The following is a 15261-nucleotide window of genomic DNA, read 5'->3' as shown; positions in this document are numbered from 1 at the left end:
TCTGAGTGCACACTAGACCCATTATACTATTAGCAATACATTTGTGCTAGGACTCAGCAAGACAGCTAGTATGTAGTGTATATTTATTATTTACAGAATGAACCAGTGAAGGGGTGAATGAGAGAGTAAAGGAAGAATGGACTTTCCTTTTTGAAGATTCTCTGACCTTAGTAGACCTAAAGTACAGCTGGTTGTAGTGATATTTTTGTTACAGGATTTGAACCATATGCTTCTGCTGCAAAAGAAGAAAAAAAAAAAGTCCTTTTGGAATGTCTGCCTTCATCTCTGTCTTCTATTCTTTGTGAAAATAAAGCACAATGCCTTTAAATGATACTGTGTATGTTATTGGTGGTGGTGTTTCGTGGCATAGGTTCCAACTCATAGTGACCCTGCATAGGGTTTCCAAGGCTGTAAATCTTTACGGGAACAGAAAGCCTCATTTTTCTTCTGCGTAACAGATGGTAGTTTCAAACTGCTGACCTTGAGGTTAGCAGCTCAATTCGTAACCACTACACTACCAGAGCTCCTTGTGTATATTATTAGTTCTAAACTAATCGGATTTGTGGTTTTTGTTTGTTTTTTTAGGATTTGGGTAGCAGTGAGCTCAGGAAGGACATCTTTATCACTGTGCACATTATCCGAATTGGTAGGTACCAACCACAGTTGGCCCTGTGGTAGGGGCAAGTACCTGGGGGAAGAGAATTTTCTTGTGCTTGTGATGTGTGTGATGCCTGGGTCAAAAGGAAGTCAAGGCCAGGACTGAGTCCAAAGATTGTAGGAATCCTCTCTGACCCTCTTCACCTACTTTATATAGATTTTGATCTCTTTCCATAAATTGTTGGGTAGTTTATTGTGTTAGTGGTGTTCTATTCCTCAACCTGAGAATATGTGATTCAAAAATTTATTATGTGTATTTTTAAATTTTTAATAAAATTTTTAGGAGCTGGGTTTCCTACAAGTTTATAAAAGCATTGTGCCAATTGGCATTTTCCAAAGTGCAGATTTTTGCAGAGCAATCTTTCAAAAGGTGCTATAAGAAAAGGGTTGTGGAAATACTGAGTAGTGTATTTTCTTCTTTCATTTGCATAATGCTGTCACTTGTTAAAGAGTCCAAGAAATCCAACAGAAAAAAATAAATGTGCCTCTGTAATAAATTGGCCCGAGCTTTTCCGCACCTTGATTTGACCATGGAATCCTTAATCTTCCGTAGCATCTTGCAGAAATGCTACTGTGCCATGAACTTGTTCAGTAGGTCAGAATGGGCTTTTTATCTGCTCTAAAAGCAGACAGTTGATGGTAGGGCTGCTAGATACAATGCATGTATCTTTGTAGACTCTACAGTTTATCTATTAAAATTACCAGCTGAATTTCTTCCCACTTCTCCACTAGCTGTGCTGTATACCTTGTGTGGAAATATTTCTGTAAATAGTAGTATCTCACCAGGTAAAGCTCATAGTAATCTTGACTTTTATAATCTTTTCTTTTATGCACATGCTAATCACACTGTGCATTGAGAGAAACTGTGCTTAACACACTGTCATTTCAACATAGATTTCCTTTTTTTTCCTTATAAAAATCAGTTCTGAAAACCCTTGTCATTTTAATATGCTGTTTTTGCATTTGATAGACAGCACAACAAAAACTCATATTTTTGTTTATTATTAAATAATTATGTAAGACAAGTGTTTTTAAATGCTAGAGAAGTTGGAATCAATCCTGCTGTGTATTTGTGAGATAAATCCTCTGCCTCCTCCCAGAATGGCAGGGATGCAGTTTTTTATATAATCTTGTGTTTTTGTTTTAATTCACGTGTACAATACCAATGTAAAATGTTTTTAGTTACCTTCATGTAAACACTTCTACAATTTGAGTATAATCTTCAACAGTGTTGAGAGGAAAAGCTTTCAGTTTCAGAAATTAAAAGAAAAGCTTTCTGAAGGTTTGTGTTGGATCGAAAACCATGCTGAGGAAGAATATCCCTGCTTGACCTTGGCCTAGCCTCCTCGCCCTTCACTTCGGGGTTGCTGTAGAGGAAATCAGCTCAGTGGTATTACCTAAGAAGGCGCACTGCAGGTGCAGTGGTTAGGAACTCAGCGGCTGACTGAAAGGTTGTCAGTGTGAACCACCCCAGCAACTTCATGAGATAAACTAGGCTATCTGCTCCATTAAAGATTGCAGCCCTATGAGGCAGTTCAACTCCATGAGACCATTATGAGTCAAAATCTGCTTGAAGGCACCTAACAGGTAGAATAACAGTATTACCCAATAAACCCTAGTGGTACAGTAATTGAGCTTTCAGCTACTGACTTACAGATTGGCAATTCAAACCCACTCCATGGGAGAAGTACCTGGTAATCGTCTCCTGTAAAGATTACAGCCTAGGAAACTCCATGAGACTGTTCTACTCTGTTACATGCAGTCATTATGAATTGAAATTGACTAGACAGCAGACAACAACAAGTATTACTTATTACAGAGTTGCCTTTCAAATAACCAACCAAAAAAAAAAACATTGTCATCAAGTCAATTCTGACTCACAGGGACGCTACTAAACAGAGAAGAGTTGCCCCAGGGGATTTTCAAAGCCTGATGCTGTAAGTTACTGCGCTGACTGCAATGTCGGTTTAAACCGCAAAGTCGGCAGTTCAAGCTCACCAGCCACTTCTGGAAACCCTACACAGGGTCGCTATGGGTCAGAACCAACTCAATGACATTTAACAACAACACTAACCTTCATAGAAGCAGATTGCTCTTTTTCCTGCAGAGCATCTGTTGGATTCAGATCACTAACTTTTTGGTAGCAGTCAAGCACTTAACCCATGGGCCACCAGGAATTGTTGGCCTTTTCAAAGGGAGCTTCAAAAAGTTCATATAAAAGTAGAACTCCAAGATGATGGAATTTTTCTATGGACTATTTAAAGTTGAAGTAAAACACCGTATGTGTGGTGTTTTGTTAACAACATTTTTACTAAAAATTTTTATGGTCATTAGATACTCATTGCTTCACAAAAGAATGGTGACTGAACAATTAGCCACCTTCAGTTTTGTGAAAGAAGACTTCTCTGGGATCACTGCAAAATCTGCTCAATGATTATTTCTCTGTTAGACATTTTTAGATTGACAAGTCACTCAAGACAAGCCACTCTAAGAATGGTTTAGGCTTAGTCTGCCAGCTCCTTTGATGCGGAGAAATGAAGGCCTGGAGGAAGTGTTATCTATCAGGGACAGATGCTTGTTACTTTTTATAGAATATCCCCATACCTGCTGCAGTGGGTAAAAGGGTACTCTGACCCTTACGGGTTGCTAAGAGTAAAAAGCACCTTGCTTCTGGGAATTTCAAGATCTTTGGTTTGAGAAAAGGAAGAAACTGATGGTTGTATTTCCTACTGTTCACCCCAGTGAGTTGTTGTTATGTGCCATGGAGCCGATTCCAACTCCTAGTGACCCTATACAGGGTTTCTGAGGCTGTAGATCTTTAAGGGAGCAGAAAGCCTCAATTTTCTACCATGGAACAGCTGGTGGTTTTGAACTGCTGACCTTGAGGTTCACAGCCCCATTTGTAACCACTACGTTACCAGAGCTCCTTACCCCAGGGAATAAGTTCTTTCAAACTCTATTCTCCCCTGTTTGGCTGGTTGATAAATATATGTACCTCCCCTTCTCCTCCTACCTTCCTTCCCACTTAGAGATTTCTGACCAGAACTAAAAGTTCTTATTAATCCTGGGGTTAGGCACATCATTGCTGGCATCGATCATCTTTTTAGGACAGTAATTGGACCAGATTTCCAACCCAAAGCTTTGGTTGCTGTAGAACCAAGAGTTGTTGTTGTTAGGTGCCATTGAGTCGGTTCTTACTCATAGCAGCCCTTTGTACAACAGAAGAAAGCACTGCCCCATTGGTCGTCCTGCTCCGTTCTCCCAGCAGCTGTAGGTTTGAGTCCGTTGTTACAGCCACAGTGTCAGTCCAGCTTGTTGGGGATCTTCCTCTTTATCGGTGACCCTCTTCTTTACCAAGCATGATGTCCTTTTCCTGGAACTGGTCCCTCGTTGATAAATGTCTAAAGTGCATGAGACAAAGTCTCACCATCTTCACTTTTTAAAATTGTTTTAAGCTTTTATTTTTGAATTGAGTGATAGTTTACATGGGAGAACATCAGTTTTACACCATCATTTCATTGCAATGATACTCCTCATCATCATTCAACAGTATTTGCTTCTAGTCCCTCACTTTTGTTTTTCTGTGGGGTTTTTTTCCCGCCATCCTCACTTTTAAGGAACATTCTAGCTGTACTTCTTCCAAGACCGATGTGTTTTTTCTTTTGGCAGTCCAGAGTACTTTCAATATTCTTCACCAGAAGAGCTAGGAGAGAAACTTTAAATGGAGATTTGGGGGACATGTATGGTATGGAAGGAGTCCTGGTGTGGTGCTGTGGGGTAATGCTCTGGGCTGCATTTAAAGATTGATCAACATTTTAAATTTGCTGAAATTAGTTCTATAAGCAAAAGTATGATTGACTGATAAATTCAAATATGACATTTATGAAGTGTCTGGTTTGCAGGCAGAATGTTTATTAAAGCACACATTAAAATTTAGTTACATATCACAGCATCAGGTCATGAAAGCCTAATTTTTGAAATTCTTACATTTTATGTGGATTCCTGGTGTGGCACTGTAGGGTAAGCACTGGACTGTTAAGCACAAGGTTGGTGGTTCATACCCACCAGCATCTTCTTGGAAACCCTCCTATACAGGGTCACTATGAGTTGGAAATGACTTGACGGTGCTTCACAATAACAAAAACAACATCTGTATCTTAAGAGCAACTGTCTTATTTTAACCATTTGTTTTAATTTATGCTGATATAAAGAGGATTTCAAGCTGCTGTTGGAAATCAACTCCTTGAAATTAACAGATTTCAAAAGTTGTTTCCTTTTATTACTGGTAAATAAAAGTCAGAATGAATATTGGCATCCTTTTTCTTTTCTTTTCTCTTCTATTTATTTAGCTTTGGTTTTTAGAAGGCTAGAGACATGTGCTATACAAAAATTTTGAGAATTTTGCTCTGATATAAAAAAACTTATAGATTTGTGGCTAAGCATCTGGAGAGAGATTTGCTGATTTCTTTGTTACTGTTTCCTCCCATATTAACTTGTTAGATTTCTATATCAGTGTAGTGTCTACTTCCTGCCTTCAAAATTACCCATTAACAATTAAGTACCAATAATAAACTACAACAGTATATCAATAGCATGTTAAAACATGTATGGCAATTTAAGCAATGAAAAATCTTATAATATTGAAAACCATTCCAAAAGAGTTCAGTGTTCAACTGAGTTCTAAACAGCTGAAGCACTGAGTTAGGAGTATGTTCCTGTGATCATCACTGACTTTGACCATTGCTACTTGTTGTACTTCAGAGAATTTCAAACTGTTTAATTTTGAAAATATTTTCTAAAATACATTTTTTTTTTTTTTTTTTTTAAATGGAGGAAACTGAAATAGGCATCTTTACTGCCGTTAATGACCTGAGCATCCTGGGATGCATTCCAAAATTCCGTAAAGGAGGGAGCTCCCAAACATGGGATGACCTCCATTCCTTATATTTTACAGATAATAACTGATACCCATAGCTTAAGCTGCTTGACTGAAGCCACTCAGCTAATTGGATGGAGAGAAGATTCCAGAAGCAGAACAGCATCTCCCGTTGCCCCAATTCAGTGTTCTTTTCATTTCCAATTACATTTTGTATGGCCTGTTTTGTAGCTATATGTACCACTCATTAAGATGTAGCTAATCAAATGGCCCTGTGGGTCATGTTTATTCTTGGACAGGTCGAATGGGGGCAGGAGAAAAGAAGAATGCCTGCAGTGTCCAATACCGACGACCCTTTGGCTGTGCAGTTCTTAGTATTGCTGACCTGCTAACAGGAGAGACAAAGGATGACCTCATCCTGAAAGTGTACATGTAAGAAACAAATATATGGTGGAGACTGCGGCAGGAGAATGTAGCTTGTGGATCCCACTGGCCATGTGGATAATGCAAGAACAAGGGATGGGTTGGGCTCAGGAGACATTCCTGGAAAATTGAATGTGTAGGTTTTCTACAAGTGAGCCTCAAACTCATGGTGTGCGATTGTGAATACAGGATACACCAACTGTGTGAACTGCCCACTATCTAGAGTGTCTCCCTTGAACTTAACCATTAGCACATCTTTACTCTAGGAGAAGAAAATTGTTTTAAATACAATCAGAACAGAACTTTTAGAATTAGGAAAGAGAAGCCCGGGTGATTTCCCTCCTTAGTCCACAAAGGAAGTAGTATAATACATTCCAAATCCTAAATTAAATAATTTTTTTAAAGTCACGTGGGACTCAAATGTCCCACCCCCACCCCCACCCCCAACTAGTTTGGTATTGAGAGTTCATCTCCAATCTCCAGTGAATTCCTCAGAACAGAACCCGGACTCCCATGTGCCAACTTTGAGAACCACTGCTGCTGGCGATGGCATGTGCAAGCTTGCTCTGGGTTTCTGTTCTTGTGTGTGTGTTGAGTTAGCCACTCTATGTCAGTCGTTTTTCCATAGGTGGACACAGCACAGCTGGCCTCTGTCTGTGGGATGTACACTCTACATTGCTTTTTCACTACCCTGAGAGTTTTCCTACTCTTGACACAGCACTCGGGAGCTGAGCCACACATTTGCTAATTAGTTGAGAAAAATTTGTCTTTAGCCATGGTTTAAGAGCAGAAACTCTCTTATCTCTTTATTGTTATTGTTAAGTGCTGTCAAGTCAGTTCTGACTCATAGCGAACCCTGTAAAGGGTTTCCAAGGAGCATCTGGTGGGTTTGAACCGCTGACCTTGTGGTTTGCAGTCCAGCACTGACTCTATAAACACCACACTAGAGTCCCTTATCTCTTTAAGAGGGCTAAAATGTGTGACCTCAGTTATAACCTTGAAAACTTCTGGTGAAGATAGATAGTATCTACCTACCAGCTGCCATTGAATCAGCCAGGACTCCCGACAACTCCATGTGTGTCTCAGTAGAACTATGCTGCCCTGGGTTTCCTAGGACTGGTCTTTCCTAGTAGAGAGCCAGGCATTTCTCTTGAAGTGCATCTGGGTAGACTCAGGCTTTAAATCTTTTGATGAGCAGCCAAGTTCATTCACTGCTTGTACCACCAGAAACTAGCGGGTGGTAAAACTTGTTACTGTTTTTATCTCATGACACCCTTAGTTTCAGAGTTTGTTACTCTTGGTTCTAAAGTCTACTGATAATCAGAAAACATAATTTTATTTACAATACCAATGACAATAACCACCATTTACTGTGCATTTACTATGTGGTAGGAACTATGTAAATACTTGGCTCACATCCTATCACTTTATTCATCCAACAAAATCCCAAAGCAGATGCTTTGATTTCAATTCATACTTCAGAGGACAGAGAAACTGAATAACTTGCCCAGAGTCACACTGCTAATAAAGAGATGACCTAGATTTGCTGTCCGAATCATCAGACCCTGGAACCTGAGCTAACCTATCATTCCCGGTTTGTATGTTTCTGGGTGCTAGTTCACACAGCTCTCTTAAATTACCCTCTTGATGCGTTGTGTGGCATTGCTTTTTAAGAAAGCTAAAGTTCTTCACAAACACAACCTCATCGTTTCTGAGAATTTTCTTTCTAGGTGTTAATAACAAGCGCTTTACTCATCTTGCCATTGGAAGAACTGAGGGACCCACAATTATGCAACCAACTTAGGAAAGCCCATGGGGCCCAGCTCTGCCTATGAGAGACATGCTTATAAAGATAAATTGTGTTGTCCTTTGTGGTTTTTATTGTCTGGTTGTTTTGTTTTGTTTTAAACATAGAATAACACTTCTGGATAACCCTTGCTGGAAGAAGGGTCCCTTAAAGACGCCAGTTCAGCACATTGTAAAGCAAAAAGAAGGAATACTAACTTGCTAAAACAGTCCCTAGAGATGAAGAAGGAACTGTGAACTTAGTAAAACATGTTACGAAAGTGCCGGTTAAAAATAATTTGGAAGAAATGTCTATTTGTTAAGGTTTCTGAAACCGTAACCAATGTTCACTTAAATACAGAACAGTAACAAAGGCCTTGTCTGCACCTGGAAGATATTCTGGTCACATACTTTAGGAGTTTTGATTTTATTCAGAATTTTATAGGTTAAAGGTATAAATTCTGGAGTCACTTAACTGTCTAATAGAAAACGAGCCATCTTTCTTCCTTCCCACTGGGCTGAAATAGAGAAACTGGAAGTAGAATGTACTAAATAGCAGTTTGGTATCTTATAGCTGGACAGGTGGGATGATTTCATTCCATCTTAATTTTCTGGCCTTCCAAGATTCAGTGCTCTGATTGGTACCCCACTGTTAACTGGCTTGAAAATAACCTGCATTATTATGTTCCTCCTGGAAAAACTTGCAGCTGTAACATAAAAATAAATAAATATAGGCAAGTCATTGCGAATTATCTGCTTCAGATAAGATCACTAGAAAAGAAATGCATAGTGTGAAACATTTTGATCAATGGTGCTATAGAATCTTGATTTTAAGTGCACTTCATGCATTTGCATGTGGCTAATAAAAGGAGCTCTGGTAGTGTAGTGGTTACGAATCACTACAGTGGCTGCGAACTGCAAGGTCAGCAGTTCGAAACTACTAGCTGTTCCATGTGAGAAAGATGAGGCTTTCTGCTCCCGTAAAGATTTATAGCCTCAGAAACCCTGTACAGGGTCGCTAAGAGTTGGAACCGACTCCACAGCACATAACAACAACAACAATAATAAAAGATTATGGCAAATTTGCAAACATGTCTAGATGACGGAATTTCTTCCTAATGGGGGAGTCAGGCAGTAGAGGGGATTTGCTATTGTTCTATGCCCAAGAGTTGATTTCTGATTCATAACAACCCTGTGAACAATGGAATGAGACCCCACCTGGCCCTGCATCATCCCACGTCATTGCTGTGTTTGGGCTCATTGTTACAGCCTCTGTTTCTGTCCTAACTGCTGGTCATCTTTTTCACTGACCCGCTGCTTTAACAAGCAAGATGTCCTTCTTCAGGGACTATGCTCTGTTGATAGTCTGTCCAAAATACATGAGACTAAGTATCCCCATCCTAACTTCTAAAAATCATTCTGCTTGTACTTCTTCCAAGACAGATTTGTTCTTTCCTCTGGCTCATCTGGTCTTCAGTGTCTCAGTTCACACCGAATGTATTAAGGTCAGACTTTGGCTCTTGTTGACTTGTTTCAGGTTTCTTCAGCTTCAAAATGACCTGCATATGAGCAGATGATGGTCTGCTCCTGGCCTTGATGATAATGAGCTTCTCCATTGTCTAGATCCAAACCTTAAAAACTTTTAATGGCGTACCAGGTGAATAACATCATACACACAAAAACAACATGAGCTAGTGTGTAAGAAGAGTTACAAGAAAGAGAAAAGTGTGAGTGTGAGAAAATAGCAAGACAGATGCCTGTAGCGCAGATGTGAAAAATCTGGGAGGAAATCTTTATTACCCATTGATAAATCCTGTCAACATTTTGCAGATGTCTCCGTTGTGTGAACATTGGTTTCGTTTTGTCTAATGGGTTACATTTGATGCTAACCAAACCTGATCATGTTACATTACAGTAGGTGACGTAGTTAATGAGAATGAATATTCACTGGGGTTCCAGTATATTTGTAGTGTTATCCTAAGCTCAAACTTTTTAATAAGGCCCCTTGGTTGCACAGAGACGTCCTGATGGCACAGTGAGTTACACATTGGACTGATAAACACAAGGTCAGTGGTTCAACCCAACCTGCCACTCAGTGGGTGAAGGTGAGGCTGTCTGCATTCATACAGATTGATAGCCTCAAACCCTCTGGGGCTGTTCTACACTGTCCTTCAGGTAGCTATGGGTTGGTATGGACTCGATGGCAGTGCATCTGGTCTTGGTTTTGGAGGTGGCATGAATGGTTTGTGGTTTCTTTATGGAAGCAGCTAATAACTGAAAAGGTGGTGGCTCAAGCACATAAGCAGTACCTTGGAAGAAAGGTCTGGCAGTTTGTCTCCATTAAGATTACAGAAAACAAACATATTGCCTTTGACTCATAGCAACCTTATAGGACAGAATAGAACAGCCCTATAGAGTTTTCAAGGTTATAATCTTTTTTGGAGGAGTCCTGGTGTGGCGCTGTGGCTTAATGTGCTGGACTGCAAGATCATTTTGAGCCTCAAGGTCAGCGGTTCAAGCTCACTAGCCACTCCTCAGAAAACCTATACAGTGTCACTAAGATTCAAAACCAACTCCATGCTACTTAACAAAAACAATCTTTTTGGAAGGAAACTTCACATCGTTCTGTCATGGAGTGGCTGTTGGGTTCAAACCACTGACCTTTTGGTTAGCAATGAAGCTAAGGGCTCCTCCATTAAGATTAGCCATCAAAACTGTTCCAACTCACAGTGACCCTATATAGATTAACCACCGCAATCAAACCTGTTCCAACTCACAGTGACCCTACCTATATAGGGTTTCTGAGAGCGTAAATCTTTACGGAAACAACAGCTGGTGGGTTTAAACTGATGACCTTGTGATTAGCAGTCCAATGCTTATCAAACAGAGCCACCCAGAAAATCTTTGAAGCAGTTCTACTCTGTATCAGTTGGGGTTGCCTTAAATTAGAATTAACAACGGGTTTACTTTTAGCTTGTTTAGTGTTTTAGTCTAGTGTGCAAATGAGGAAATTCAGGCACAGAGATAGTCAGTTGTTCACTGATATGGCAAAGTTCAGTGAACGAAGAGGGTTCAAATCCAAGGAGCTGGCCTCTTAGTCTGCTCTGCCTACCACAGTGTGAGTGTCCTTAAAGGTGCTGTCTTTTCTCCATTCCTAATCTGGGAGTTACTCGTTCCAGCTGCTTCTGTCCTGAGACAGGTGGTCAGACATGACCAAGTCTGAACATTGCTGCTCGTCTTGGAGCACCATGGGAAAACTGATAATCATCTGCTACTGGGTACTACAGACTGCCAGGGAAGTTTAGGGAAGTACTTTCCAGCAGTTGTAACAAAAACGGCAGGTATGCCATTACAGTGTTTGCTTGCTTTCATTGATGTTTAACAGAGTATTAATACTTCCGTAGGTGTAACACCGAGAGTGAGTGGTACCAAATCCATGAGAACATTATCAAAAAGTTGAACGCACGTTATAATTTGACTGGCTCCAATGCAGGTAGGTTTATTCCTTTGTATTTTTCATTTCCTGCTCTTATGTTTGTGTGAAAGCACTTTTTGTTGTCTCTCTCTAGTCACTTCTTAACTTTAAAAAAGCTCAGTCAACATTCTGATGGGTCTCCATATGCTATGATAAACTTGTAGCTTTAATTCTCTGTCAAAAAAAATTGTATTCTAATTTGAAACAAGGTAATGAATCTGATTTCCCTAGTGATACCAAGTCTTGAAATCTCTCAGTTGTTACCAAGAGTTAAAAATCAAATCACAAATACACTTAGCTTCATGATGGTTGCAATGGAATTGGCTTGATAAACTGAAATCCTTCAGTTAAGGTCCAATAAATCATGCCTCACTGCTATAACTGGCAGCCAGCAAACATTATTGTATCAGAGAACAAACATGCAGTTCCATGTATTAAAATTGGCAGTTAACTCTAAGAAGGAAAATAATATTGGCTATAGATAAAGTTATTTGCATAAATAATGTTAATAGTAAGTTGTCATCCATACTAAAGACTGTAACATTTCGTCTTCATCAGTGATTGCTTTGAGACCTCTTTGCTTTCAACCAGCAAGGTTGTATCATCTGCATATTGAACTTTGTTAATGAGCCTTCCTCTGTCCTGATAACCACATTCTGCTCCTTATCATCCAGATCCTCAGATTACTGACAGATTTAGTTATTTAGGTATTTACTTTGTTCAGTAGATAACAACTAAAATGGAACTATACCATTCCAGTCCATATTAACGCAAATAAACTATGTAGCTGTGTATGTTAATTAATCTGAAGAAACTTCACATTAGGTAAACTAGTATTTGAACTGAATATAATTTTTTTTTTAAGTTAAAGGCTGATTTTTTAAATCTTGAATATAAATTTTTGTGCTACAGTTTATTTTCACTGTAAATGAGCAGAACCAGAACTTAAATTCAGGCCACCTGCTTTTCACAGCAGTGCACATCTTTCTGGACACCACAATAATTGACAAAGAGAAGGTAACTGCAGGCCGGAAGCTGTGGCTTAGGTCAGTGAGAGTATTAGTGTCCACAACTCACGTATGTGGGAATGCTACAGACCGTAATGAATGGTGAGATCAACTTCTTCCTCCTTCTCCCAAGAGTTGGGGAGGTAACTTGGGTTTGATGTGATTTGATTTGATGTGCTGTTGATGGAAAAAGTCCTACATGCACCACTAAATAAACAAGAGTCTTGAGCACTTACTATTGACGGTAGAATCCCTGAAGGACCAGGCGGAGATGTTATTATTGGAATATAGCATGAAGTAATAACTATGTTTTATAAATCACTATGTGTGCTTGTCTTTTCCTATAAAAGAAATATAGTAGTATGTATTGTGTATGGACTGAATGATTTAATTTAAATGAAGCCTGGGAAAAATGATAGAGTTGCTACTATTTTCACACTTAATCTTGAATATTTTATTGGTAAGCTTCTAGTCATGTCCAGTTCTCTTCTAAACATCGTTATGATTGAATACATTCTAGACCTGAGCTGTCCAGTAGCCACTAGCCACATGTGGCCATTGAGCCCTGAATACATAACTAATACAGCTCTAGAGTTGAAATGTGCAGCAAGCATAAAATGCACCCTGGATTGTAAGATGTGGTGCAATCAGAGGAATGTAGAATAGCTCAATATTAATTTTTTATATAAAGTACATGTTGACATGATAACAATTTCAATATATTGGGCTAAAAAAAAAAGTACATTATTATAATTAATTTTGCTTCTTTTCCAATGTATCTACTAGAAATTTTCAAATTATGTGCATGGCTTGCATGTGCTGCTACAGGCTCAGTTTTAAGGATAACATAGTTTTTGTAAGGTCGTCTCATGCTTCACACACAGGTTCATTATTCCTGCCTTCTCTCCTTCTGTTCCCTAACTGTAGATAGAGGTGTCTATAGCCATGTGGAGCCTGCTCTGTCTCCCCAAGGGCGCCATTACTCTTAATTCATTTGCATTGGCCTCCTTTGCAAATTGTTGTTGTTGTTGTTAAGTGCCATCGAGTCGGGTCCGACCCATAGCGACCCTGTACAGGGTTTCCGAGGGTGTAAATCCTTTGCAAATATATAAGTATAAATCTAACCCTGATGTATGTTTTTTTGCATGTTTTCCCCTTACTGTCAGAGAGGCAGCCTCAACATCCAGTATAGATTGGATTACTCTGACACACTGCCTTACCAATTTCTTGTCTGCTCTCAAGTCATTCTCTTGCTTAGGCCAGAAGTTCCATGGACTAGTCAATTTTACTGGCTGATTGTCCACTTATTCCTACTGGAATCGTGGGCACTGTACCAGAAAGTTAGAACCAAACCATCTTAATCCTGTATTTTCTGTTTGCAGACTTTATACTGAAATGATGAACTATTTGTTATATCTTTGGAAAGAGTGAAACAAACCGTTGTACTGTGTTGTTGCTGTTAAGTGCCATGGAGTCAGTTTCAACTCATAGTGACCCTGTATAAGGGTTTCCAGAGAGCAGCTGGTGGGTTTGAACCACTGACCTTGTGGTTAGCAGTCCAGTGCTTATCCTATAGTACCACAACAGCAGTCCATTATACCATAGACTCCAAAATTCCTGTTTAACAGTGAAAAGGATTTCCCATCTTTTTGGCAGAATCTACCCTCCATTTGCTGCCTAATGTGATCTTTAGATCTTAGGTAGCTTTTAACCAGTAAGCTCTTTCTACTCGGTTTCTCCTGCAAAGCCCTGTCTGCTACCCAGGCCTTATGATCCCAGTCCCCTCCGGCCTGCCTCCTGAAAGCCTGGGTCAGTCCAGGCCCACGTAGTCAGCATCTATCTGCCTTATTTTCCTCTAGTCTTCAGCTGATCCCTTTTAGCTCACTCAAGTCAAGGCAAGCACAACCCTAAGCCTCATCACTTCAAAATACTTTTCTAAAGAGTGAAAATTCAGGAAGGAATCTTTTTTTTAAAAAAGTAAGACCTTTACTCCTGCCACCAACGCATCTATTCATTATTCTTGATAAATCATTGTTCTGCGTCACCTTGATCTGTTCTCCTTGAGATGATTCTGAAGAAGGGAATTGTATGGCCAGCAGATAGGAACTGTTTGGCTTCCTTATTGGAAGGTACTCTAATGACTTACTTAAAAATAGTGTGAGAAGCAAGAGTATACGAAATTGAAATGGGAAATTGAGATGCTTAATGTTCAAGCTATCACAGTGGTCAGATAGGTTGACTTCCACTGTTCTCTCCTTGAACCACCTAATTGCAGTTGAACGTCTTCAAGAGAATTGAGTTCACTCTACAAAGTATGCCTTATTTTGTCTTCCCCTGTTATTCCTTGGTCATTGGTACTAAAAAAAGAAGACAAGAACTTTGAAATTAGTTTTGGAAACAAAATCTACCAGCTAATTTCCAGGCACTTCATGCTCCATTGATGTTTGCCTATCTCTTGAGTTGTAATCTTATCCCTTTAATAGATTAAAGGATTCCTCTAGTTAACTAACTTCTCTCTAACCTAAGACTTATGTTGCTAAGGTACATTAAGCAGCATCTTTGGTGAGTGTAGAAACTGGGAGAAAAGTAAAAGTGTCTCATTTTAAGTTTTAAGCATAAAAACAAGTTAATATATCTCTGTGGTTAACTTTGGAGCCCTGATGGTGCAGTGGCTAAGTACTTTGCTGCTAACCCAAAATTTGGCGGTTCGAATCCACTACCCAGCCACTCCATAGGCGAAAACTGTGGCAGTCAGTCTGCTTCTGTAAACATGATGGTTGTTGTTGTGAAGTACTATTGTGTCTGTTCTGACTCACAACAATCTTGTCTAGGGTTTCCAAGGAGTGGCTGGTGGGTTTGAACCACCAACCTTGTGGTTAGCAGTCCAGTGTTTATCCTACAGTCCCACACCGGGACTTCATAGCATTTCATTACAACCTTGGGAACATATGGGGCAGTTCTACCTTATCCTCTATAGGTGTTTATGAGTCAGAAGACTCAAGAGCAATGGATTGGGTTTGTTTATAGTTAAATTTACT

General features: G+C 39.6%; 1 protein-coding gene across 1 annotated transcript in view; it reads left to right on the top strand.

Moving 5' to 3' along the window:
- The window catches only part of DOCK4 (dedicator of cytokinesis 4), a 360754-nt gene that overhangs the window by 97567 nt on the left and 247926 nt on the right, over positions 1-15261 (top strand). The window contains exons 9-11 of the mRNA XM_006859354.1: positions 586-646; positions 5833-5965; positions 11146-11234. Coding sequence (XP_006859416.1) covers positions 586-646; positions 5833-5965; positions 11146-11234 — 283 coding nt within the window. The remainder of the gene's footprint in view (positions 1-585; positions 647-5832; positions 5966-11145; positions 11235-15261) is intronic.

The sequence above is a fragment of the Chrysochloris asiatica genome, unplaced genomic scaffold (genome assembly GCF_000296735.1).
Source record: "Chrysochloris asiatica unplaced genomic scaffold, ChrAsi1.0 scaffold00032, whole genome shotgun sequence".
NCBI lineage: Eukaryota > Metazoa > Chordata > Mammalia > Afrosoricida > Chrysochloridae > Chrysochloris > Chrysochloris asiatica.
Note: the sequence above shows the minus strand (reverse complement) of the source record. Positions and strands in the feature narration are given on the sequence as shown.